Here is a 25,433-nt window from a genome sequence, read left to right on the forward strand (position 1 = left end):
CCAGGCGCCCGCGGCGTGCCGGCTTGGCACTTGATCGCCACAAACCGCTCTCTGGATCGTGTCCCGGGCGCTCGCCGTGACAGACGGGGACGTTAAACAAGCCACGGGCGGGTGCCCAAAGCAGCCGGGCCCGCCGCTCCCGCCGCACCTGGAGCGGGAGTGAACCCAGCCCGGGATGCGGCGGGAGCATCAGCAGCTCGTGGCATCGGGCACCAGTGTACAAACAACACCGGCAAAAAAATCGGATTCCATTTTCCTGAGGAGAAAGGAAGGGCTAAAGACAAAAGAGGCCGTTTACCAAGCGGCTGGCAGCCCAGGGGAAATTGCTATCCAGATAAAAAATCGCAGATTAAGGAAGGAAAGAGCTGACCTTAACTCTAGTCCTTAGGCAGGGAGGAAGGGCAAGATTTTCGCCATTTAATTGGGGTTTTTTAACCATTTCGCGCGGTTTGTTTGCTCTACTTCAAAGCCAGGAGTGCATCATTTTTACTCTGTGGCTGTAATAATGGCATAAATAAAGAGTTGGGTTTTTTAAAAGCGGCTTTTTTTGACTCTGATTGTCCTTGAATTAATGAATCTTTTTGAGGAACAGAGCCCCAGTTCCTGGGGATTTATCCTCGTGTAGAGACGACATGAGAACTACAGGACTGGGTTGGAAGCTGGAAAATAGCTGATGGAAAGGGCAAAAAAATCCCAGTAAATGGCAGGATGGGTTCAGCAGCCTGCTCCCAGTTTGCACCGTTATTTTGGGTGAAATCCTTGTGATGGCTTTGCTGGCTGTGGGAGGGGACCCCCCCCCATCCCCAGGTTTGTCCCTGCAGGGGGTGTTGCCGGAGCTCCCCCGGGGGGTGGAAAATGCTTTGGCTTGGGCTGCGGGGCCGGCGTTAGCCACGCTTGAGGGGAAAATCACAATCGCTGCCGGGGCCCCAAGCCAGGAGCCGGCCCCGGACTTTCCTCGGGAAGAGCCGCTCTGCCAGGGGGGATCTACATGGGGGGCCGCTGGGAGCTGGCAGGGTCCCTTTGGGGGGGATGGGGGTTGGGTTTGGGGGATCTGTTGGTGCATTGGGTCACTGGGGAAACTGAGGCACGAGCTGAGAGGGAGGGGCTCAGGGAAAGGGTCGGGGAGGACGTGGGGTTGGAGGGGACATGAGGCATGCCCCCATTGCCACACCAGGATCCCGGGGAGGGAAAAAACCCTGCTCACCCAAAAGCCTTGACTTTGCTCCTCCTCCTCCTCCTCGGTAGGATACAGAAATCTTGAGGATTTTATCCTCGTGAGGAGAAAGGAGAAAAGCTGAGGAAGGAGCAGGGATGGGGACAACTCCTCCGTGTGACAAAGTCCCTCATCAGGGATCTGGGGGCACCGGCACCTCTGTGGACCTCCCCCCACCGGCGCTGGTTCATCGCCAGAGGGAGGGAGATGTGAAAGTCTGGGTTTGGAATAAAGGAGGTTGTGAAAGTCACTGACTCCGGATGGAACCGGAGCAGGAGAGAGCTGAAAGGAGGATAAAAATAGCCCCGGCTCGGTGGGAGACTGGGGGGGCTGGGGGGACACGGGGATGGGGTGGGGTGTGGGGGGGACGGGCCATGGACTGGGGGGGGAACAGCTGGGCTGGGACAGACCGGGCTCCTGGGAGCACATCTGGATGGGGAAACAGTGGCAAGAGCTGTTTTGGGAGCATGGGGGCAACAGCTGGGTGGATGGCCCTCGGGTGACAGCGGGAACAGCTGGAGTGGGGTCATGGGGGGCACATCTGGATGGCAGAGCCGTGGGGTCGCGGGGAGAGCGGCCAGGGGGGCTGTGCAGGGCTGGAAACAGCTGGATTTGGCCTTGGGGTACATCTGGACGGGAGAGGCCGGTGAAGGTGGCACTGATGGGGACAAGGGGCTGTCCCAGCCGGCACCGGGCCAAGCCGGGTCCCTCTGGGGCTCGGGGAGCTCAGTTCCTTCCCAACCCCCCCAGAGCAGCCACGGAGGGTCCTTCTCTCTCCGGATGAACTCGATGAAGTCACCAGTCGCCTCCCGGAGCAGGGAGATGGCAGCGGGGTGGCAGGAACAAGGTCATTAAAGCAGAAAGAAAAATACATTAGAAATGTTCAACTGCTCAGTCTTGCCTGAAATGTGCTTAAATCAGCCCCGAGTAAACAATGAGACGGGATTAATGGCAATTAGTTTTCATTAGAAAGGTGGCATCACCCTCCCCTGCTCCCCAGGGGCCGCTCCCTGCCTTGCTGGGGACTGGGGGAGCTCCCGGGCGGATCCAGCCCCGGGAAGGAGGGTGACCGCGTCCTTCCGAGCCCCGGGCTGCGGGGAACCGCCTTATCTCCGCCGAGACAGAGGCGCGGGGCCGGCGGCAGCCGGAGCTTCAAAGGGAACCCACAAATCCGGCACATGCAAAGCCCCAGCTGGTCCTGCAGATAAACAGCGACCGGGCTGGGGTGGCCTCAGCCAGCCCCGGCAGCTGTGCCACTTGCTCTGGGGGGGATTGGCTTTGGAGGGGGTGGGTTTGGGGTGATGTTTGGCCCTGGGTTTGCTGCTGGGCCCCGGGGAGCTGCTCAGCCTTGGGGTGATGCTCGACTTGGAGGTGATGCTCAGCCCGGGGTGATGCCTGAACTCGGGGTGATGCTCAGCCCCCGGGGATGCTCATCCTCAGGGCAGTATTTGGGGTGATGCTCATCCTCAGGGCAGTATTTGGGGTGTTGCTCATCCTCAGGGCAGTATTTGGGGTGATGCTCATCCTCAGGGCAGTATTTGGGGTGTTGCTCATCCTCAGGGCAGTATTTGGGGTGTTGCTCATCCTCAGGGCAGTATTTGGGGCCATGCTGGGTGCTGCCACCATCAGTGACCCCGCAGGGTGGGAATGTTCCCGTGGCCACCACATCCCCCTCAGCTGACACGAGTCTCCAGGTCTCAGCTCACCACCATCATCCCAAAACACTTCCTGGGCAGGAGGGCTGGAAAGAAGCCACATCACCTCCAGAATGGGACAAATTCCATCATTTTGGGGGCTGGCACAAGCGTACACCGGCCTCACCGGGCAGGACACACCCATTCGCGGTGGTGGCCGATCCCCGGTGCCTCTACACCCCCGGGGGGGGTCCCTGTCCCCCAGCCCGGGGCACGGCCCCTGTCATTAGCACCCAGAAAATGTTGGGTTTGTGCCTGGGAAAACACAGCAGATATGTACATTAAACATCAAATTATAAAATTAACAGATTCCAACTGCGGATGATTTGCATGTGCAAATTAACTTAATTACCACTCTTCCTCCCCGAGCGCCCGCGTGCCGGGAAGGGCCGGCCCCGGCACGGCCGACGGCAGGTGCGGGGACCGGCGGGGACCGGCGGGGACCGGCGGGACCGGCGGCTGCGGCAGCTGCGGGGGCCGGCGGTGGCCGGGGTGCTCCCGGGAACGGGAACACGTGTGTGCGAACACACACGCGTGTGCACAGCCGTGTAGGGACACGGGGGCTCTGCGGTGGCCCTGGATGTGGCTGGGAGAGGGGACGTGGATGGAAGCACGGGTGGACACACACATGGATGGACACACCTGGATGGATGGACACATGGATGGATAGACACACACATGGATGGACACACGGATGGACACACACATGGATGGATGGACACACACATGGATGGACACACACATGGATGGACACACGGATGGACACACGGACACGCAGACGATGGACACATGGATGGATGGACACACGGATGGACACATGGATGGACACACATGAATGGACACATGGATGGACACACATGGATGGACACACACATGGATGGACACACGGATGGACACACGGACACGCAGACGATGGACACATGGATGGATGGACACACGGATGGACACATGGATGGACACACATGAATGGACACATGGATGGATACACATGGATGGACACATGGATGGACACACGGATGGACACACAGATGGACACACATGTGTACATGGGTGCAAACACACGGACACACGTGTGTGCACAGCCACACACACACACACAGGGAGGAGCACGCCCAGGGGTCCTGATCCAGGGGTTCTGCCAGGGAGGACGGGGCAGCCGTGCCAGGATCCCCTGGGACTGGGAATCCTGCCCCGCACAGGGTGGAGGGGCCCAGGGCTGCCGGGCTCCATCGCTGGCTGCGTGGGGGACCTGCCAGTGCCCACGGGGGGCTGTGAAGGCACCGCTCCCCAAAACCCCTGCCTGGGCCCCCGCAGGGAGCGGGGGGGGCCGGGGGTGGCATTGGGATCTCGTGCCGTGCCGAGGCGTGCCGGGCCAGGCCGGAGGTCACGGCTGCCACCCCGCGTGCTCGGGATGCACGAGGCCGGCGGGGCACAGCCCGGGGGGGGGGGGGGGGCGGGGGGCGACACACCCCTGACCCCCCTCATCCCACTGCACCCCGCACTGAGACCGGCCCTGCTCATCGCACGTGTGGCCGCGGGACTCGGCCGAGCCCGTGGACTCCTCCGCGGCGAGAGCTATTCCCTTAAAGGTCACACAAATCCCCAAATCCGGGAATAAATCCCGATCTGGAGGCTGCGGATGGGAAGAGCCCTCCCAGGGCCGCTGTTTTCCAAACTGCCAGCCAAAATTCCTGCACGGGAGGAGTCCTGGGACCGCCAGGGCCGGGGGATGTCGGGGTCGCATGGGATATTAGGGTGCCACTGGGTATTAGGGTGCAGTGGGATATTAAGGTGCCATGGGATGTTTTGGGATGGCGGGATACCGGGGATTTCAGGGTGCCACGGGATATCTGTGGGATATCAGGGTGCCCCACTGATCAGCAAAACGCGCCTGGACGCTGCTTGCAGGAATTGTGGAGGAATTCATTGCGAGGAGGGGTTGATTAATTAGCCATAATGAGCCCGAGGTGGGGGAGCAGAGGGCCGGGGCTGTGTGAACAGGTCAAGGGGCTCGCGGGGTCCCCTCGCTGTCCCCCTGGGGACGGTGATTCAGGCGCTGAGTCATGGCTGTGTTTCCTTCCCCTGGAGACCCCCCTTTCTGTCAGTGTCCCCCCCCGGGGGTGGCTGTCCCCCTCCCTGCCCTGGGAACCGGCAGGGACCGGAGGGATGCAGGAAGAGGTGAATCACGTTCCGAAGCTCCTGCTCGCCAGGGCGGGCTGAGCCCTGGGCACAGCTCGGGGCACCCCTGACGCCCGGACAGGGTTTCACCCTGGTTTGGGGTTTTTCAGGCTAAAACAGCTGGGACAAAGCAACACAGCGACCAAAGGAATGCCGTGCTAGGCCCCCACCCTGCGTGTCACCCCCAGACCCCCGGGTGGCCCCTCGGGGCCCATCCTGGCATCCCCTGCAGCCCGGGGTGGGCAGGGTTGGGTGGGCAGCACCCGAGGGGTGCAGAGCAGCTCCTGGGGGCGAGGGGAAACTGAGGCAGGGGATGGGGGGCTCACATCGAGGGAAGGGGTTCAGCCTGGGGACAGGGATATGTTCGGCAGCAAAGGAGGGGAATCGCCTTCGAGGCTGTGGGGGACTGGGGTCCCAGCCCCTCACCGGGATGGGAATGATGGGAAACTGAGGCAAGGGGCGGAGGGGATCGGCCTCAGCCCCTCTTCGTGCCAGGGGTGGGGGAAACGGAGGGAGAGGATGGGGGGAGCTCGGTCTGAACCCCTCTTCGTGCCAAGGATGGAGGGGAACCCGGGCAGGAGATGGGGGGGATCAATCCCAGCCCCTCCCGGCACCCGGGATGGGCGAAACTGATCGAGGGGACGGGGGGGGGGGGCCGGTCCCATCCCTCCCGGCGCCCGGGAATGCGGGGGGAGTGTTGCCCCTTTTCGGAGGGGGGGGGGGGGGCCGAGGCAGGCGGGGCCGGCTCCCTCCGCTCTCCCCCCTCCCCGCCGGGGGCGGGGGGCCCGGGGCCGGGCCGGGCCGAGCCGCCTCCCCGGGGCGGGGGCAGGGCGGGGGGCGCAGCCGCTCCGGGAACGCCGGCGGCGGCGGCTCCTCCATCGCCGCTGCTGCCGGAGCGGCCCCGGTGCCGCCGCAGCCACCGGGCGGGCCCGGCCCCGGCCCCCCGCCCCCCCCCCCCCGCGGCCCCGCCCCGCCCGGCCCCGGTACCGGCGCTCCCGCCGCGGCGGAGCGGAGCCGAGCGGGGCCGGGCCGAGCTGCTGCCGGTGGGCGCAGGTGCGCGGTGCCCCGAGCCCCCCCCGGACCCCCCCCCCCCACCGGGACGGAGAGGTAAGAGCGCGGCCGGTGCCCCCCCGCCCGCCCCCCTCGCGATGCGGTCCCGTCCCGGTTTATCCTCCTCCTTCTCCATCCGTTGCCCCTCCTGGGGTGGGGGGGAAGGGAGAAAAGGGGGTGCTCCCCCCCCCCCCCCCCAGCCCTCCCCCCCTCCCGCCGCCGCCGCTGCTGCATTGGGAAGCGGCGCTTTTGTTAGCGGAGCGGGCGGAACCTTGAAGGGTCACGGGCTGGAGGGGCCCCCCCCCGCGCCCCCCAACCCGCACCCCTCTGTCCCCCCTCCATGCAGCCTGAGCCCCCCTGCACCGCTGCCCCCCCCCAGCACCTCCATCCCGCATCGCCATCCCCACCCCGCCACTCCTGGGGGTCCCACCCGCACCCCAATTCTTTCCCCCCCCCCAGCCCCCTCCCGTACCCACCACCTCCAGCCCGCACCCCCAGCCCTCCCCGGCACCCCGCGAGCATCCCGGTACCCTCATCCCGCACCCCCAGCCCCCCCCCCCCCCCGGCACCCCGGAGACCCTCCCCGCACCCTGATCCCGCAACCTCATGCCCCCACCGCCAGCACCCCTGCTCCCCCCAGCACCCTGATGTGCCCCCCCCCGCACCCTGGTCCTCCCCACATCCTCACCCCACACCCCCAGCGCCCCGATCCCGCACCCCTCTCCCCAGCCCAGCATCCCGACAGCCCCCCCGCACCCTTGAGCCCCCCCATCCCCTCCACCCAGCACCCCGTCCCACCCCCCCTCCTCTCCCACGCCCCCCCTCCCACCCATCAGCCCCCCGGACCGGCACCCCGACCCTCCCCCAGCCCCGGGACACGGCGATGGGCGCGGGATCCGGAACCCCCCCCCCCGCCCCGAGCTGGGAGGATGAGGATGAGGATGAGGATGAGGATAGGGATGGGGATGGGGATGGGGATGGGGATGGGGATGGGGATGGGGGGGTGTCTCTGCCTCGTCGGGCTCCGTTTTGCCTCGGCTGCTTCTTTGGGAAGCAGCCAGGGCTTGTTGTTTTTTTGGGGTTTTTTTGGGGGGGTGAAAAGGAGGGGCTGGTCTGTGCCCCCCACCCCGGGCAGCCTCTGCTGGGCTGGGGGGGCAGAGAGACTGAAATGGGGGGGTCCGGCCAATGCAGCCCCTAGAAGGGCAGCGAGGAGCAGTGAGGCTCAACCTGGGGGGTTTGGGGGTTGTGCCCCCCCCCCTCAAATAATCGCGCAGGGCTGGGTGGGGGGCAGAGAAATCCCCACAAATCCAGAGGGTGCCTGGCTCTGTCTCGGGGCTGTAACTTGGTGGGAACAAGACTTGGGGGGGGGCAGCCGGCAGAAGTGGGGGACCCGCCGTGCGCGGGGGGGTCTGACACCCCCCCGGTGTCAGGGCAGGGCCGGGGGGGGCCGTGCAGGCAGCGTCTGCCGGGCGGGGGGGGCTCTGTCCCCCGTTTTGGGGCTCAGCACCACTGCACCGTCGGCAGATTTGGCGAGGGGGGGACCCTAAAATAGCACGGCTCGGGATGTTTTGTCTGACCCCAGTCCTGCCCTGTCACCCTCTCTTGGGGTGCCCTGGGCACTCCCAGACCCAGCAAACCCCCCCTGCCCTCCCCAGCCTGACCTCCATCATCCCACATCACCCAGAGCTGTCGGGGGGCTGGGGCACCCCAAGACCCCCCCCAGCCCCTCCAGCCCCCCCTCCCATGGGGCAGAGGGGAATGGGGAGCCCCTTCCCTGTGCAGAGGCTTTGGGGAGGGGGCTCAGCACCCCCCGTTAGAGAGAGGGAGGGGGCAATGCCCACGGGGCTGTGCCATCAGCACGGGGTGACCTTGGGTGAGCTCTGCTTCCTGCCGTGCCTCAGTTTCCCTCTGCCAAACCAGGTCATGAGCTGTGGGGCGTTGCAGAGGGGACCCCCAATCCATCCCCCAACCCTGGGGTGCGGAGAGGAGGGGGTCAGACACCTGCTAGGGGTGACCCCCCCCCACGGGGGCCCTGCTTCCCTGGGAGAGGTGGGGGTGATGATGGCAGATGTGGCACCGCCGTGTCCCCCCCCGGTGCCCCCTCGGTCTCTTTGGCTCCAGCAAGGCCGGATCCCGCCCCGGGGATGTGCTGGGATGGGGGGGCAGGGGGACGGCTGAGCTCCCTGCCCTGCAGACACAGCCTTGGGGAAGGGTTGGATTGGTTTGGGGGGCCCCTCTGCGCGCCCCCCCCGGCAGTTTACCCCACAAAATAACACTGAGAGCGGCTCTGGGGTCCGTCCTGGGGGTGCCAGGTCCGGGCAGTGCCGTGTGTCCCCCTGTCACACCCCGCTGGGTGCTGGGGGTGACATCCCGGCGGGTCCCGGGGGTGCCAGCGCGGCTCCGCAGCCCCTTTGCAGCGTCCCCGGGGTGACACGGGAACTGGGTCACCGCTGTCACCGGGCCACGTGGCTGCGCTGGGGACGTTCTGTGCGTGGGGGGACAGGAGGTGGCCCCGGGGGTCGGGTTCAGCTTTGGGGGTGCCGGGGGTAGCTCGGTGTGTCAGTGTGGGGGGGACACACTCACCCCCCTGCCAGGAGCCCCCCGATGGTTTTGGTGCCCACGAACAAAGGGCAATGGCCCAGTTCGGCCGGGTGACCCCGCACAGCAGCACAGGGGTGCACGCGTGTGCTCCCCACGGCAGAGCTGTCCCCTCTTGGGGGGCTGCAGGGACCCCCCGTGCTCACCCCAGACCCGGGCTCTGCTGGCTCTGTGTCCCTTCCAGCCCCACCAGGAGCCCCAAGTCACGGGACAGGATAGTGACAGCGGGCTGGGTGTCCCTGTCCCCTCGGCCCTGGCAGCACTGCCAGGCGATGGTTTGGCTCCCAGTTAAACCAGTAACTAACTCCTGCGCTGCCACCAGCACTCCCACGGCGGTGCTGGGGCACAGCCCGGCCACGAGGCCCTGCTCGCCAGGCACTGGAGCTGGATGCAGATCCCTGCTGCAGTGCCGGATGCGGTTTGTATCCCTAGACAAGCTGGAATATTTTTAATTAAACCTGCCAGTTTGGATGTGATTTCATTTTTCAGTGGGCTGAGCTGCGCCGGGCCCTTGGAGCATCTCCCGCGCTGGGGCCGGATCCCAGCTCGTGTCCGGGGGGATTGTCACCAGGCGGGGACACCGCGCTGTCCGGGGTGGCTTTTCCTGGCCGGTGTCTCCCGCTGTGCCAGGCCGGCGGGGCCGGCCGCGATGGTTTCCCCGGTGGTGCCGCTGTGGTGGCATCCGGTGCGTTTCGGCGACATAAACAGTAGTAAAGCAAAGCAGGAGCAGCCCCGGCTCCGTGCGGGAGCTGTGCCTGCCTAACCTGTTGGTGCCCATCGCCGCTGGCATCGCCGGATCGCCACCGGCGCCTCGGGAGCCGCGTCCCGGGGAGCTCCCGGGCTCTGCCTGCCGTGCCCAGGGTGGTGCTGGAGGTGGAGCCGGAGCGTGGCACCCAAAGGAGGCTCTGCGCCCTCGGCAGTGCCCGGCCCAACGGGACACGACGGCCTTGGGGCCATCCAGCCGGGCCTCAGGGACCTCCAGGCTTTGGTGGTGTCCCCCAAAAGGGGATGAGGGGTTGGATTCCCTGGGTGAAGCAGGGGGAGAGGAAGAGCAGTGGGCTGGCACAGAGGAGATCCTCGAGGGGCTGCCGTGTGCTGCCGGGATTTTACTCCCTATTTAATTACAATTTTGTCAAATTAAAAAAAAAAAAAAAAAAAAAAGAAAAAAAAAAGAGGGGGGATAAAGAAATCTCTCTTGTCTCTTTGTGCCGGTTCCCAGCAGCCGGTTAATTAAACAGCGGCTGCACCGGTCCCGGAGGACCCCAGCGCTGGGGCTTGGCGTCACACCTGGGCTCCAGTTGCTCCCAGTTCAGCCCAGTTCGGGCCGCTGGCGGCGTGGCTGTGGCTGTGGCAGTGTCGTGCCGATGCGCCGTGGCTAATCCTCACTCTTCCCCGTGTAATCCCGCCCGCCGGGATAATCCCATCAAACCCGGCAGCGCCGCGGCCGAGCTCAGCGCCGGGTTTGGCGCCGGGGGGATCTGGGAGGGACACGCGGGGGGGGACACGGTGGCCCCGGGCGAGCGGCGGCTGCAGGAGGGACCGTGGGGGCCGCGGGAGCCTGCGGGGGGCTCGGGTGGGGAAACTGAGGCACGGAGCAGGGACCAGGACTGGAGCGAGGCAGTGCTGGGAACAGGGTGATGGAAGAGAGTGGAATGGGACAAGCCAGCGGTGGGCACCCCGAGAGATGGATCCGGCTCTGTCTGGCATGGTGGGAACACCGCGGGCATTTCTGACCGCCCCATGCATCGCCTCCTGCCGGGAAGGCTGAGACACAGCGCCGGGAAATCGGGAAGTGTCAAGGTGGAGGTTTGGGAGGTGGGAGCTGGGATCCATCCTTGCCATGTGCCCAAAATAACCCGTCCCTGCCGTGCTCTGTCCCTCGTGCCAGCCCTGGTCACACGTGTGCCAGCACACGCCTCACACGTGGGACACCCATGAACACACTGGCACACGTGTGACATGTGACACCCATGAACACAGCTGCACACGTGTGACATGTGACACCCATGAACACACCTGCACACGTGTGACACCCATGAACACACTGGCACACGTGTGACACCCATGAACACATTGGCACACGTGTGACATGTGACACCCATGAACACACCTGCACACGTGTGACACCCGTGAACACACTGGCACACGTGTGACATGTGACACCCATGAACACAGCTGCACACGTGTGACAGCCCCTGCACACCTGCACACGTGTGACACCCATGAACACACTGGCACACGTGTGACATGTGACACCCATGAACACAGCTGCACACGTGTGACAGCCCCTGCACACCTGCACACGTGTGACACCCATGAACACACTGGCACACGTGTGACATGTGACACCCCATTCACACGTGTGACACCCCACAGGTGCACAGACACACAGGCGCCACCGGATGCACACACAGGTGCCACCCGGGTGCCCACGCACCGTCACTCACAGGTGCCAGCTGGTGCCCGCATTCCTGCACATGTGTGTCAGCCGGTGCCTTCTGCCAGCCCCTGCACACGCACACGACACCTGGCACACACACACTGACTGTGAGTGACATGTGACACGTGTGACACCTGCTGTACACACCGACACCTGCACGCGCACACACACACACACACACACACACACGGTGACACCCCCCCGCACACACGTGACACCCCCTGCACACCCCCCCAGGCACAGATGGCACCTGGCACACCTGGCAGGGCCACGCAGGGGACAGGGACACCATCCTGCCCCGAGGCTTTTGGCGCCGGTGCCTGAGAAGCTGCGCCGGTGGTGGTGGTGGCCGGGGGGGGTGACAGTGACAGTGACAGTGGCGGTGGCAGCGGTGGCCTGGTGGGTGCCGCGGGCTGTGCCGGGAGAACAAGGAGCAGCTCCGAGGGCGGTGAGGCCGCTCGGACCTTCCGGCGAGGCGGCAGCGCGGAGGCGGCGCTGGGAACAATGGCCCTTTGTTCTGCGAGCCGCTGGCATCCCACAGCCCGGCCTGCATCCCATCCTGCATCCCACAGCCCATCCTGCATCCCACAGCCCGGCCTGCATCCCATCCTGCATCCCACAGCCCATCCTGCATCCCACAGCCCATCCTGCATCCCACAGCCCGGCCTGCATCCCATCCTGCATCCCACAGCCCATCCTGCATCCCACAGCCCGGCCTGCATCCCATCCTGCATCCTGCATCCCGTTCTGCATCTCATCCTGCATCCCAGCCTGCATCCCACAGCCCATCCTGCATCTTATATCCTGACCTTCATCCCATCCCATATCTTGGCCTGCATGCCAGCCTGCATCCCACCCCACAGCCCACCCTGTGTCCCCTAACCCAGCCTGCATCCTCCACCCCATCCTCCACCCCATCCTCCATCCTCCATCCCATCCTCCATCCTCCATCCCATCCTCCATCCTCCATCCCATCCTCCACGCTGCATCCCAGCCCGCATCCCACTCCACATCCCACATCCCATATTCCATCTGCACATCCCACTGCACATCCTGCATCCCTCTCCTCATCCCACATCCCACATCCCACGCTCCACCCCGTCCCCCGGCTCTCCCAGCGCCCATCCCAGCTCCGTGGGGCTCCGAGCCGGGTGCTGGTGGCTCACGGGGGTGGGGGGGTGTTGGGTGTCACCCCACAAAGCTCCCACCTGTCCCCAGCCAGGACAAAGGACACTTCCAAAACAGAGAGCGGGATGGAGAGGATGGGAAGGAGGAGGAGGAGGAGGCAGCAGGGTGAAGGCTCACGTGCTCTCACCCACACCTTGGCACCGGAAGCCACTTGTCACTTTGTCACCCTCTGGGCGCACCGGTGTGGCAGGAGGAGATTTGCTGGGGGTGGCCGTGTCTCCTGTCCCCTCCAGTGTCCCCATCCCCGGGTGTCCCTGGGAGGTGGGCGGCTCCAGGAGGGAAGGTGGGCACCCTGAGTGCCACCTCCAGGGCCATCATCACAGCAGGGGACAGCAGGAGGCTGGGGATGGCGCTGTGGCACTGCTGTGACACTGCTGTGACACTGAGGTGACCTGCCAGCCCCAGCCCCTCTCTGCCCATTGAACCTAGCAGATAATATTTATATTTAACCTTATTTAAACACAGGTAGGAGTTTGAAGATAATCCTAATGGGAAGTGCTGGCTCTGGGCCTGGAGAGTGGAACAGCCCCGTTGTCCCGACCAGAGCAGCGCAGCTGATGTGGGGAGGGGGGACCTGAATGCCAACAAACCCCCAAAACCAACTACCCGACTTTATTAGGGCTTAAAATCTGACCTGGCTGTGGGGCTGACCCTTGGTCCCGACCTCCCAGAGCCTTGTCCTGGCTCTGGGATCGGTGGGTTGTGATTGTAGGGCTGCTCTCTGAGGATTGGGGTGGGTTTGGGGATCAGTCTGGCTCTGGGATTGGTGGGTTGTGATTGTAGGGCTGCTGTCAGGATTGGGGTGGTTTTAGGATGGGTTTGGGGATCGGTCTGGCTCTGGGATCGGTGGGTTGTGATTGTAGGGCTGTTCTCTGAGGATTGGGGTGGTTTTAGGATGGGTTTGGGGATCGGTCTGGCTCTGGGATCGGTGGGTTGTGATTGTAGGGCTGCTCTCTGAGGATTGGGGTGGTTTTAGGAAGGGTTTGGGGTGCCTGTGGGTGGTGCAGGTGTGTTCAGCAGCCTCCCATCCCGGGAATGCCGGGGCTCCGTGTCCTGGGGTGTAATTGCAGGGTTCCCACCTGGAGCCGGATGTAAACACTGCAGGCTGTTATTGTGGGGTCTCCCGTGGGACCGAGCCAGGAGCTGGTGTCCCTCTGCCTGCTCGGGGACAGGGATCCACGGGGACAGGGATCCACGGGGACAGGGATCCACGGGGAAAGGGATCCACGGGGAAAGGGATACGCTGGGGAAGGGGCTCCTCGGGAGTGGGACACCCTGGAGACCGAGGCTCCATAAGGAGGAGGCGCCATGGTGACAGGAAACCCTGGGGACAAGGATGGGACACCCGGGGTGCACGGGGGAGGTGCCATGCCCGGACTGGCAGGGCTTTGGGTGGGGGTTCCCAGGGCGGTGCCCAGGCTCGGGGCAGGAACAGGGGGTTCCCTCTTCCCTTCCTGAAGGGGAACTGAGGCACGAGACCGGAGGAGGTGACTCGGAGCAGCCGGATCTGCTCCTGTCACCGCCCTGGGGCCATGCGGGTGCCAAAGAGGGGTGACAGGGTGAGATCGAGGGGACCCCGCCAGGGCACAGAGCCCCTGGGGTGGCACAGGACGAGGAGGGTGAGTGCCTTTGGGGACAAAGGGACGTGTGGGGCTTTGGGGACGAGGGGGATGAGGGGCATGGATGTTTTGGAGGGGCACGTATGTGCTTACCCCTATGGGGACAAGGAGGGGTGACAGTCTTTGGGGGGACAGGAGGGACATAAAGGGATGTCTGCCAGTAGGGACAAGTGGCTTGGGGGGACCAGCAGGACGGGAGGCTCCTGTCCCGTAGAACTGGGGGGGGACAAGGGGACAAAGGCTGTGAACTGGGGGGACCACAGGAGACAAGGGCTGTGAATTGGGGGGTGGGGGGGACACAACATTCCGTCTGCCACCCCCTCTGTCCCGTCCCCCCCCCCCCCATCCCGGGGTTTATTTCGGCGTGACGCGTGATCCTCCTCGCTAGGAAACCGTTCTTAATATGCAGATGAGCCTGGATTTAATATGCAAATCACCATGCGGCTCTGGCCGGCCACCAGCACCGGCGGCGTGCTGGAAGGGACGTGTCGGGGCACCCATGGGTGGCACCCGGGGGGGATCGAGGGGGCCCCCAGCAACTGGGGCCACCTCTGGGCACCCACGGTGGGTGACAAAGCCACCCAAGGTGACCGCGGGGTCCCCACCATCCCCGGTGCCCGTGTCGGGGGCCGGACGCCCTTGGTCGCTTGCGGTGTCCTGGGGGGCTCGGACGCCTGTGTCCCCACCCGGTGGGCGATGGGGAGGGGACAGGGACGAGGGACAAGGGACAGGAACGGGGGCTATAAACGGCAGCTGTAAGCGGAGCCGGTAACCGGAGCGGGAGGCCCTGGGGGACATTTGAGCCGCCGGCGGGGCCGTGGAAGCGCCAAGGTAAATGGTGGGTGCTGTGTCCCCCCCCTGCCACACCGGTGACCCCCCCATCCCCGTCACCACGCGGGGACCCCTCCGGTGCTGGTGTTCCCCCGTCCTCTTGGCACCTCCGCAGCTCTGGGGGTGCTGCCTGCGCCCCCCCGGGAGCTGCCGCTCGGAACGGGGGGGACCCGCGGCAGGAGACAGGGACAGGGACAGGGACAAGGCCAGCGCGCGGTGCCAGGTGGCCGGGGTGACATTTGCTCCGGCCCTGCCGTGGGGACAGCTGCTTCCTGGCTCTGCCATCTGAACCGGCCCCGGAACGGAAACCCGGGGGGGGGCTCAGCCCCCCAGCCCCGGCGGGCAGCAGCAGCTGGGATTAGGGGGGGCCCATGGCAGCTGGGGGGGCACTGCTGGTGACCCCCAAACCCCTCTGTGGCAATGGGGGTGGCACTGTGTGACCCCACTGAGCAAGGGATGCTCTGGGCACCGGGGGCCACATTTTGGGGGGCTGGAGCACGTGCGGGGGGTGGGGTGGTGTAAATACCTCATTAGCATATGTAATTACTGATTTCTAATTGGCGTTGGGCGCCTTCTGAAGGAAATAACCCCAAAATCCGGCATTAGACCGATGGAGTGCGATGTGGATATTGAGATTATTCCAGGGAGGGGATTCCCAAAAAGTTGCCTTCTCAGGGATTTCACTGTTGGCGCCCTCCGCCTTTCCCACCCCCCATTCCTCAGTGTGTGCCCCTTTTCCCAGATTCTCCCCTTCCCAATGCCCCCCCCATTCTCCAGGGTCCCCGCCCCTCAGTGTCCCCTCTTTCCCGCTGTCCCCCGTATTTCCCAGTGTGTGTCCCCTTTTCCTGCTGTCCCTTCTTGGTGTCACCCCCATTCCCGCTGTGTCCCCCCCTCTCCCGGTGCCCCCCTCTTCCCCATTGCCCTTCTAAGGGGTTTATGAGGATGGGGGACCCGGGGTGGGGGACCCCGCTGTCCCCCTGTCCCCGCTCTGTGTCCGGGGGGGTCTCACCGGTGGCTCCGTGCCGCCGCTTTCCCGTGGAGACGCCGCGGTGCCACTCGGGGGGGTCCCATGGGTGCCCCCCCCCCCGGGTCCCCGGCTGCGGTGACAGCTGCCGGGGTGAGGTGGGGGTTGGTGGCTCCGGTTACGGTGACATCAGCCCTACCTTCCCACCTGGCGCGGGCGGGGGGCACGGGCCCCCCTCCCCCGGGGGTCGCGGGGGGTTGACGTGACAGCTGAGCGGCTCTCGGGACGCCGGAGCCCCCCCAGCGCCGCCGGGGCGTCCCGGAGCGGGGGGGGGGGGGGGGGTGCCACCCCCAGCCATGGGACCGGCGCCTGCGGGACCCCCCTGCCAGCGGAGGGGACAGTGGTGACATAGGGCAGCGGCGGAGGCGGCCGGAGCAGCTCAGGTGGGCAGAGCGCCGCGCTGGGGGGGGGGGTGGGCAGGTGGCACCGGGAAGGGGGTGCAGAGTGGCCCCCCCGACAGGGACACCCCCTCAGTGGGATCAGAGAGATCCCGCTGTGCTCAGAGCCGCTGGGATTGCAGCAAGAGGGGCAACGCTGGGGCTGCTCCCCCTTTCTGCCCCATGCCCCATTGCCGGGGGTCGCGGAGATGCTGGGGGGGGGGGGGTGGGACAGGTCAAGCAGCTCCCCCCGCCCCCCAAAACTTTGGATGTGCGGGGTGAGGGCTGAGCATTCTGTGCAGCAGGGAAACTGAGGCGTGGAGCAGGGACAGGGACGAGGGACATGTCCGAGGCTGTTCACCCGCTCCGTGTCCGAAATATCCAAGTGGAGACCCCCCCCCCCTCATCCTCAACACATCCCCTCCCCACCCCCCCGCTGCCTCAGTTTCCCCACAGCCCCGCTGGGGACACGCACGGTGACCGTCCCCCTGCTCCGCCGCCGCCGTGAATGGGTCCCTGTTTGTCACCCCCCTGCTGCCGTGTCCCCCTCCCCGCCGTGCCCCCTCCTCCCCGTGCCCCCCTCTTCCCGCTGCCTTTTCTTTTCCCGCACAATCGCTGGCATTTATGGCGCCGGAGGCTCCGGTTACCCTGAGCCCGCTCGCTGTCACCACACAGGCTGGGGACGGTGACACCGGACCCCCCGCTCGGGGTTCCAGGCAGCGACACGGCCCCCCCCGGCCCCCGACCCTCCCCCAGGCGCGGGCGGATTCTCAGGTGGCCGATGGACACCGAGCCCTTCCCTGGGGTGATTTTTTGGGGTCCCCCTTTCCTCCCTCCGGCTCTTGGTGGCTTTCGGGTGCTGCTGTGTGACAAACCGGGCAGAAAGAGCTCATCTCCTGCTTGTTGGGGACACCGCGGGGACAAAGCTGGGCGTCACTGGGAGCTGTGGCACTGTGGGGACAGGTTTGGATGTCGCTGAGACAGTGGGGACATGGCTGGGTGTCCCTGGGGTGGTGACACCCTGAGGATGGGGTCAGTTGTCCCCAGGGGCTGTGACACCGGGGTCAGGTCCCACTGGGGTCACCTCCTGCCCGGGGGCTGTGACACAGCAGGGTCGGGGTCAGATGTCCCCGGGGGCTGTGACACCGCAGAGGGGACCGGGTTGGGGACAGTGGTGACCCCACGGAGGGGCTGGGGACGCGTCCCCCGCGCTGGCACTGCCCGGTGTGCAGGGCCCGTGACCCCCAGCCCCGCACAATGTCACCCGTCCCCGGTCCCCGCGGGGGAGGAGGGCGCCGCTTCGATCGCTCCCGCTCCCGGCTCCCATGGAATTAATGATCAATTAATTCCCTGCCCGGCTGCTAATTACCCAGCCCAGTCCCGGCCCCTCGGGGACGAGCGACAGGGTGGGGATGGTGGCCCAGCGTGGCGGTGGCACTGGGGCTGTCTGGATGGGGTTGCTGTGACACCCTGAAGCATCCCTGGAGATTTTCCAAGACATCCCTGTGGCGTTTTGGGAGGGGGAAGAGCCTCTCTGGCTTTCCTCGTGTCCCCATGTCCCCGTGTCTCTCTGTGCATGTGTCCTCACCCTCCTGTCCCCATGTCCCCAGCCCTGCCATGTCACCAGCAGTGCCTTCCCCACGTGCTGCTGGTGACAAACCACCGGTCTGGCCCCAATCCCCCTGAGGGTTTGGGGTGCTCCGGGGGGGGGGGGGGGGTACCCGCTGAGCGCTGCCCCTCCCAGCCCTGCCCGTGCCCGCAGGTGCGGTGGGTGCCCACCCAGGGCGGGGGCCACCATGGCACCCCCACCCCGCGTCCCCCTGGTGCTGCTGCTGCTGCTGGCGGCCGAGAGGATGGCGAGGGGCACCTTCCCCGAGGAGCCCGGCCCCATCGCCGTGGCCCCCCCGGACTGTGAGTGCCCACCCGGGGCTGGGGGGGGGTCGGGGTGCTGCACTGGGGCACGGGGGGGGGCACGGCTTGGCATGGAAAGGGAGGGGGGGTTGGGGTGATTTGGGGTGAAGGCAGGCGGGGGGCACCCAAGGGAGGGTTTTGGAATAGGATAGGATGGGACCACCCGTGGGCGGGGCTGGGCTTTGGGCTACTTTTGGGGGTGCCTATGGAAAGGGTTTAGGGGTTTTGGGGTGCTTTGGGGTGAAGGCAGGCGGGGGGCACCCATGGGGTGGGATTTTGGGCTGAAGGCGGGAGGGAGGTGCCACCCTGTGGGTGGTCACCTGGGCTGTGTGGGGGTGCCCGGCCCCTTGTGTGACCCCTTGTGCCCCCCCAGATGTGAAGCACTACCCCGTGTTCGTGGGCCACGGCACCGCCCGCCCGGGGGGACCCGAGGGGGGCAGCACCCAGCGCCTCAACATCCAGCGCATCCTCAAGGTCAACCGGACCCTCTTCATCGGGGACAGGTCTGGACCCCAGCACCCCAAAGCCTCCCCTCCACGGGGGTGGGCACCCCACACCCACCCCACTCCTCTTTGCTGGGCAGGACCCCACAACCTGCCCAGGGCACCCCAAATCTGCCATGGGGCATTTGGGGGGGGGGGGTCACTGGCACTGACACTGCCCTGGTGATGTTCATTGTCCACCCCAGCACCCCAAATCTTCCCGGGGGGGGTGGGGGTGGATCCTGTATCCCCAGTGCTGGGGGGCACATCCCAGCTGGGGGGTGGTGACACCTGTGTCCCCCTCCCCAGGGACAATGTCTATCGGGTCAGCCTGGAGCCCAGCGGGGCCGCTGAGATGCGCTACCACCGGGTAAGTGCTGGGGCTCCCAGGGGGTACTGGGGGGTCTCAGGGGGTGCTGGGGGTCTCAGGGAGCTCTGGGAGGGCCTCAGGGGGTTCTCAAGGGGGTGCTGTTGGATTGTCTCCATCCCCACACTGGTTTTCCCCACCCAGAAACTGACGTGGCGCTCGAACCAGCACGACATCAGCATCTGCCGGATGAAGGGCAAGCACGAGGTACAGCCCGGGGGATCTGCACCCCATGGGGACCCTCTGGTGGGGACTGAGCACCCTCTGTGACCGTGTCACACCCTGTCCCCTCCCCAGTGTCACCACCCCATTCCCTCCCCATGGTTGTATCTCTGATTTATTGGTCGCTTGGCTAAATTGATTTTGTACTTAATTATTGGGGGCCAGAAATCCCATTCCCAGCTTGCCATAAATGCAGTTCTGGGGTGAGAACAACCCCCCCAAGCCATCCCCTGGCAGTGCTGAGGGCCTGCATGGGGTGGGATGAGGTGAGGGGGGTTTTGGGGTGCTGAGGGTGACGGTCCCCTCTCCCGGCGCAGGCAGAGTGCCGAAATTTCGTCAAGGTGCTGCTGGTGAGGAACGAGAGCCTCCTCTTCGTCTGTGGCACCAACGCCTTCAACCCTGTCTGCGCCAACTACAGCGTGAGCCCCCCGGGACAGATCCCTGTGTGGGAGGGGGGCTTGGGGTCAGGGAAGGAGGGGACACCCGTGGGAAGGGTTTTGGGGTGAAGGCAGGAGGGGACACCCATGGGAAGGCAAGAGGGACACCCGTGGGAAGGGTTTTGGGGTGAAGGCAGGAGGGGACACCCGTGGGAAGGCTCTGCAGCATCAACACCTTCAACCCTGTCTGTGCCAACCACAGCCAGAGCCCCCCCTCAGGATGGGGATCTCAGGTCCCCCTCGTGCCCGGCTGTGTCCTCACGTCCCCCTGTCACCCGCTCTAGATGGACACGCTGGAGCCCGTCGGGGACAACATCAGCGGCATGGCCCGGTGTCCCTACGATCCCAAGCACGCCAACGTGGCCCTGTTCACAGGTCAGTGGTGGCACTGCCAGTGTCCCGGCGGGCACCGTGTCCCCCAGCCCTGCTGACACCTTGTCCCCTGCAGGGGGGATGCTCTTCACCGCCACGGTGACGGATTTCCTGGCCATCGACGCCGTCATCTACCGCAGCCTCGGGGACAGCCCGACCCTGCGCACCGTCAAACACGACTCCAAGTGGTTCAAAGGTGTGTCCCCACCCTGAGCTGTGCCAGGACATGGCACATGTCCCCTGTGACCCCACCCTGGGCCATCCCTGACCCCGCTGTCCCCGCAGAGCCCTACTTCGTGCACGCCGTGGAATGGAGGAGCCACGTCTACTTCTTCTTCCGGGAGATCGCCATGGAGTTCAACTACCTGGAGAAGGTGGGACACGTCCCACTGGGAAGTAGATTCACAGAACTCACAGAACTCACAGAATCACTGGGTTGGAAAAGACCTTAAAGATCATCCAGTCCACCCCAGCCCCAACACCTCAACTAAACCCTGGCACCCAGTGCCACATCCAGGCTTTGTTTAAACAAATCCAGGGGTGGTGACTCCACCACCACCACCTCCCTGGGCAGAGAATTCCAGAACTTTATCTCTTTTTACATTAAAAAATGTAAATTTTTTTAAAATTGTAAAATGTAAATTTTAAAATTGTAAAATGTAAATTTAAAATGTAAATTTCCCACTATCCAACCTATATTTCCCTTGACGCTAGACGATCCCATAGCTCCCTTCCAACCCAAACCATTCTGTGATGCCCTCAGGGACACCCAGGGTGGGGACAGGGACGCAGGGATGGCTGTTGGGGTCGGGTGGTGACAGGTGTCCTCCCTGCAGGTGGTGGTGTCACGGGTGGCCCGGGTGTGCAAGAACGACATGGGGGGCTCGCAGCGGGTGCTGGAGAAGCAGTGGACGTCCTTCCTCAAGGCCCGGCTCAACTGCTCCGTGCCGGGCGATTCCCACTTCTACTTCAACGTCATCCAAGCCGTGACGGACATCCTGGAGCTGGACGGGCGCCCCGTGGTCCTGGCCGTGTTCTCCACACCCACCAACAGGTCAGAGCCTCTCGTGCCCTGCCCAGACTGCCCAGGCTCAGTGGGATCGGAGCTGCGTGCCAGCTGGGATCTGGCTGGAATGCAGGCTGGATCCTGAGTGGGATCTGGGATGAGGCCTGGGGTGGGTCCAGCTGGGTCCTGGACAGGAAATGGATTCGCTTCCATTTGGGATCTGCAGGGCCCCTGGCGCTCCCGGGGCCTCCCCGTGTTCACCCCACAGCCGTGTCCCCACAGCATTCCCGGCTCCGCCGTCTGCGCCTTCGACATGACCCAAGTGGCCGCCGTCTTCGAGGGACGGTTCCGGGAGCAGAAGTCACCCGAGTCCATCTGGACACCTGTGCCAGAGGATATGGTGCCAAAGCCACGGTGAGGGACCGGGATGGGGACAGAGCTGGCAAGGACTGCTGCTGGCAGGGACACTGGTGGGACTGGGGAAAGGAACAGGGCTGGGGACAGGGACAGAGGCAGCCATCCCGCTGGGATGGGGACAGGAATGGAGACAGGGGTGACGATAACCACGGCCAGTACCAGCGGGGCTGGGGACAGGCTGGGGACAGCGCCACTGAGCCGTGCCGTGGCCGCAGGCCCGGGTGCTGCGCGTCCCCGGGGATGCGCTACAACTCCTCCAGCGCCTTCCCCGACGAGATCCTCAACTTCGTCAAGACGCACCCGCTGATGGACGAGGCGGTGCCGGCCCTGGGCAACGCCCCCTGGATCCTCCGCACCATGACCCGGTGGGTGCCCGGGGGGCTTGGGGACACCGGGGGGCGCTGGGAGGGCTGGAAGGGGCTGGGAGGTGCTGGAGGTGCTGGCCAGAGCCTCCCGTGCTGCCTTTCCACGCTGGTGCCAGCACTGGGAGCGTTAGGAGAGCTGATAAATCTCATACACTTTGCAGTCAAGATTGTCTCGTCCTAATTAAATCTGCCTTAATTGCCGCTTGATGGGGAATTAATCAAGCCGCGCTCTTGGGCCGCAGCCTCCTGGCAGCAGGGCAGCCAGGGCGTGAGCGGGGATGGGGACAGGGACATGGAATGGAATGGGGACAGGGACAGGAATGGGGACAGGGACATGAAATGGGGACAGGGACATGGAATGGGGACAGGGACCTGGGGATGGGGGAGTGGGAATGAGGGCAGGGTTGTGGGGCTGGAGCTGGGGACATAGGGCTGGGGATGGTGACATGGAGCTGGGGATGGGGACATGGAGATGGGCTTGTGGGGCTCACCCTTTCCCCCCTCCCTGGGGACCCCCACACCCCAACACTGCTCCCTCCCCCACGCAGGTACCAGCTCCGTAAGATCGTGGTGGACAACGCAGCGGGGCCGTGGGGCAACCACACCGTGGTGTTCCTGGGCTCCAGCACCGGCACCGTGCTCAAGTTCCTCATCCTGCCCAACGCCACCAGCAGCCCCGCGCCCGCCGCCCCCGGCAGCCAGAGCGTCTTCCTGGAGGAGTTTGAGACCTACCAGCCCGGGAGGTGAGTGCCAGGGTGCCAGAGGAAGGAGAGGGGGCAATAAGAGGGGTGGGTGGGGTGCATGGATGGATGGATGGATGGGTCAGAGGGATGCAAGGTTGGGAGGAATGGATGAGAAAATCTCTGGACTGGGACAGGCTCTGTGGAGGGCCCTGTGCTATGTGGAGGGCTGGGGCTATGATGAGCTCTGCCCTGTCCCCAGGTGTGGCCGGGACACGGAGGACGAGCGGCGGCTCCTGGGGCTGGAGCTGGACAAGGCTGCGGGGTCCCTGCTGCTGGCCTTCCCCCCGTGCGTGGCCAGGGTGCCCGTGGCTCGCTGCCAGCAGCACTCGGGCTGCATGAAGTGAGTGCCTCGGGCTGGGCAGGGCTCGCCGGTGGGGGCTGTGCGAGGAGTGGGGGGCTCACATCACCTCACATCCCAGGAATTCACCCTGTGCTGGACAGGGCTCGGCACGGCTGGGAGCATGGCTGGGGAAACTGAGGCACAGCACGTGGCAGGGACAGAGTCCCTTGCTGGGGCTGGGGTGTTGTGTCCCCCTATCAGGGCTGACCCTGACATCTCTGCTCCCTGCCAGGAACTGCCTCGGGAGCCGGGATCCCTACTGTGGCTGGACACCCGAGGGCTCCTGCATCTTCCTGGAGCCCAGCCCCAGGTAACGCTGCCAGGCCTGGGGACATGCCGGGGGGACAGTGGCGTCCCCAGAGAGCACCGGCTCCTGCAGCCCCCAATTGTTGAGCCACAACAAATTAACTGCTCGCTGAAGGGAGCTGGGAGACTCTGCCAAACCATTTGGGACCCACTGACCCCCCCCCCAATTTGTACCCCCAGGGTGGCCTTCGAGCAGGACATCGCCGGCGGCAGCACGTCCCACCTGGGCGAGTGCGAGGGTGAGTGCGGGGCCGGGACCGGGCTCGGGGACGTGGTGGTGGCACCCGCAGGTCCCCTGACATGTCCCCAACGCCAGGGCTGGTGACGGAGAGCTTCGTGGACGAGCCGGACGGGCTGGTGTCGGTGAACCTCCTGGTGATCTCCTCCGTCGCCGCCTTCGTCATCGGCGCCGTCATCTCCGGCTTCAGCGTGTGCTGGTTCATCGGGCACCGGGACCGCAAGGAGCTGGCGCGGCGCAAGGACAAGGAGACGATCCTGGCGCACAGTGAGTCGGTGGTGAGCGTCAGCCGCCTGGGCGAGCGGCGGGCGCGCGGCGCCTTGCTGGCCCCGCTCATGCCCAACGGGTGGCCCAAGGAGCTGGGCAAGGTCACCCAACACGACCTGGACTCGGGGGTGCTGCCCACGCCGGAGCAGACCCCGCTGCAGCAGAAACGCTGCCCCGGAGCCCTCCAAAACTGCACCTGGGAGCAGAGTCACAACATCATCAACGCGGCTTTGCGGGACCCTGGAGGCTCCGGCCCCGCGGGCGCCGGGCGGGGGCACGGCGGCTCCGGCCGCCCGCCGCGGGGCATCCCCCTCTCCTGCCACGCCATCCTGGTGGACCAGGAGCTGGAGGCCGAACTCAGCGACTCCTCAGGTGACGGGCATTGGGGTCGAGACCCTCAGGAGGGTCCCCGCACCCGGCAGCACCCACCCGCCGGCGCCCGCCGCCCGCTCCGCAGCTCCTACGGCGACTTCGGCGGGACGCCGCACCCCAGCCCCGAGCGCCGGCGGGTGGTCTCGGCACCCAGCGGGGAGGGGGGAGACTTTACCGAGGGGCCGCCCTGGCACCCCGAGCAGCTGAACTTCAACGCCAACAACGGCACGGGCCGCCCCGGCGCCCACCTCAAGAGGAACCACACGTTCAACAGCGGCGAGGCGGCGGCGGGAGGCTACGGGCGGCACGGGACGGCAGCCCGGGCAGCCCGGGCACCGGGCACCCCGCGGCCGCTGACGGACCTGCACCACCTCCTGCGCTACGGCGTGGAGCGGACTCCCTCGGGAAAATAGGGTCCCACCCTGTGTGCGTCCCCCTCGCCAGGACACTGATGGGGGCCCCGGCTCCCTGGGGACAGGGAGGGGTGGCCGGGCAGGAGCTGCGGGCATGGGGTGAGGTGCTACATGGGTGAGGGGGGGGACAGGCACCCCCTGGGTGCCCCCGGATAGGGTTTGGGGGTGTGCCCGGCTGGCGTGGGGCAGTGCCCCACGCTCCGGCTGCGTTGTCCCATGTGCCGGGGTGGAGCGTCCGCCGTGTCCCCTCCCCAGGCTGGACCCAGGGCTCGCAGCGCCCTGGGGGGCAGCAGGATGGACACACGGACACGGGCACTGGGCTGTGCCCCCCAGCCCGCAGCCCCACAGCGGCACCCGGGGGGCCTTTTGGGTGCTGCCAGACCCCTGGGGACACCCGGCCGGGGGTGCATTGATTGTGGTGATGGAACCTGGTGAACATTTTGGGTGCGGGGGGCTGGGGGCCCCCCGAATGTGGCGCTATCTGGGGATGGGGCACACTCCCACCCCCAGTCTGGGGTCAGCCCTTTCCCAGTGCCAGCCTGGGGGTTGCCCATCCTTCCCCCCCGCGGCACCCCCTCCTGGAAAGCACAGCCGGGCTGGGGGGGCACCGCTGGGGGGGTCCCCACCGAACCCACTCTCTGCTGGCAAAGGGTGCCCTTTCGGTGCCACCCCTGCCCGGCACCCACCCGGGGTGGCGTGTCGCGGGGGGAGTGGCAGATCCCCGGGGGATGGCAGGTCCCCAGGGGGTGGCAGGCTGTAAATAGGGCAGGGGGCGGCGGGAGCCACCCCCCCCAGCGGCCATGCATGCGGCCGCCCGCGGGCTGTACCCCGCGGCCCCAATAAACACCCGGTTACCGGAGGCGACTCCCCCGCCGCCGCCTCGGCACCTTCTTAACCCCCCCCCCGGGAGCGGGACCGGCCGGGGGAGGGTGGCACAGGGCTGGGGGGGGGCACAGGGTGGCA

At 65.8% G+C, this 25,433-nt stretch overlaps 1 protein-coding gene across 1 annotated transcript; it reads left to right on the forward strand.

Moving 5' to 3' along the window:
• The first annotated feature begins 6,069 nt into the window (after positions 1 to 6,069).
• SEMA6B (semaphorin 6B) lies at positions 6,070 to 25,334 on the forward strand. The gene is made up of 17 exons (XM_053999126.1): positions 6,070 to 6,192; positions 17,975 to 18,123; positions 18,497 to 18,626; positions 18,915 to 18,975; positions 19,117 to 19,179; positions 19,512 to 19,613; positions 19,916 to 20,006; positions 20,080 to 20,199; positions 20,289 to 20,377; positions 20,840 to 21,057; positions 21,292 to 21,423; positions 21,642 to 21,791; positions 22,340 to 22,534; positions 22,734 to 22,874; positions 23,107 to 23,184; positions 23,361 to 23,419; positions 23,497 to 25,334. Exons 2-17 carry the CDS (start codon positions 18,009 to 18,011, stop codon positions 24,468 to 24,470), a joined length of 2,718 nt encoding a protein of 905 aa, XP_053855101.1. The 5' UTR covers positions 6,070 to 6,192; positions 17,975 to 18,008; the 3' UTR covers positions 24,471 to 25,334.
• Positions 25,335 to 25,433: the final 99 nt, after the last annotated feature.

The sequence above is a fragment of the Vidua macroura genome, chromosome 26 (genome assembly GCF_024509145.1).
Source record: "Vidua macroura isolate BioBank_ID:100142 chromosome 26, ASM2450914v1, whole genome shotgun sequence".
In the NCBI taxonomy this organism is placed as follows: Eukaryota; Metazoa; Chordata; class Aves; order Passeriformes; family Viduidae; genus Vidua; species Vidua macroura.

What these genes read in the sequence shown, in the direction of transcription:
- SEMA6B (XM_053999126.1), top strand. Translation starts at nt 18,009, where the DNA reads ATGGCACCCCCACCCCGCGTCCCCCTGGTGCTGCTGCTGCTGCTGGCG. An exon ending in GAGACCTACCAGCCCGGGAG is followed by an intron (nt 22,535 to 22,733) that starts GTGAGTGCCAGG and finishes CCCTGTCCCCAG; the next exon opens with GTGTGGCCGGGACACGGAGG. An exon ending in CCACCTGGGCGAGTGCGAGG is followed by an intron (nt 23,420 to 23,496) that starts GTGAGTGCGGGG and finishes CCCCAACGCCAG; the next exon opens with GGCTGGTGACGGAGAGCTTC.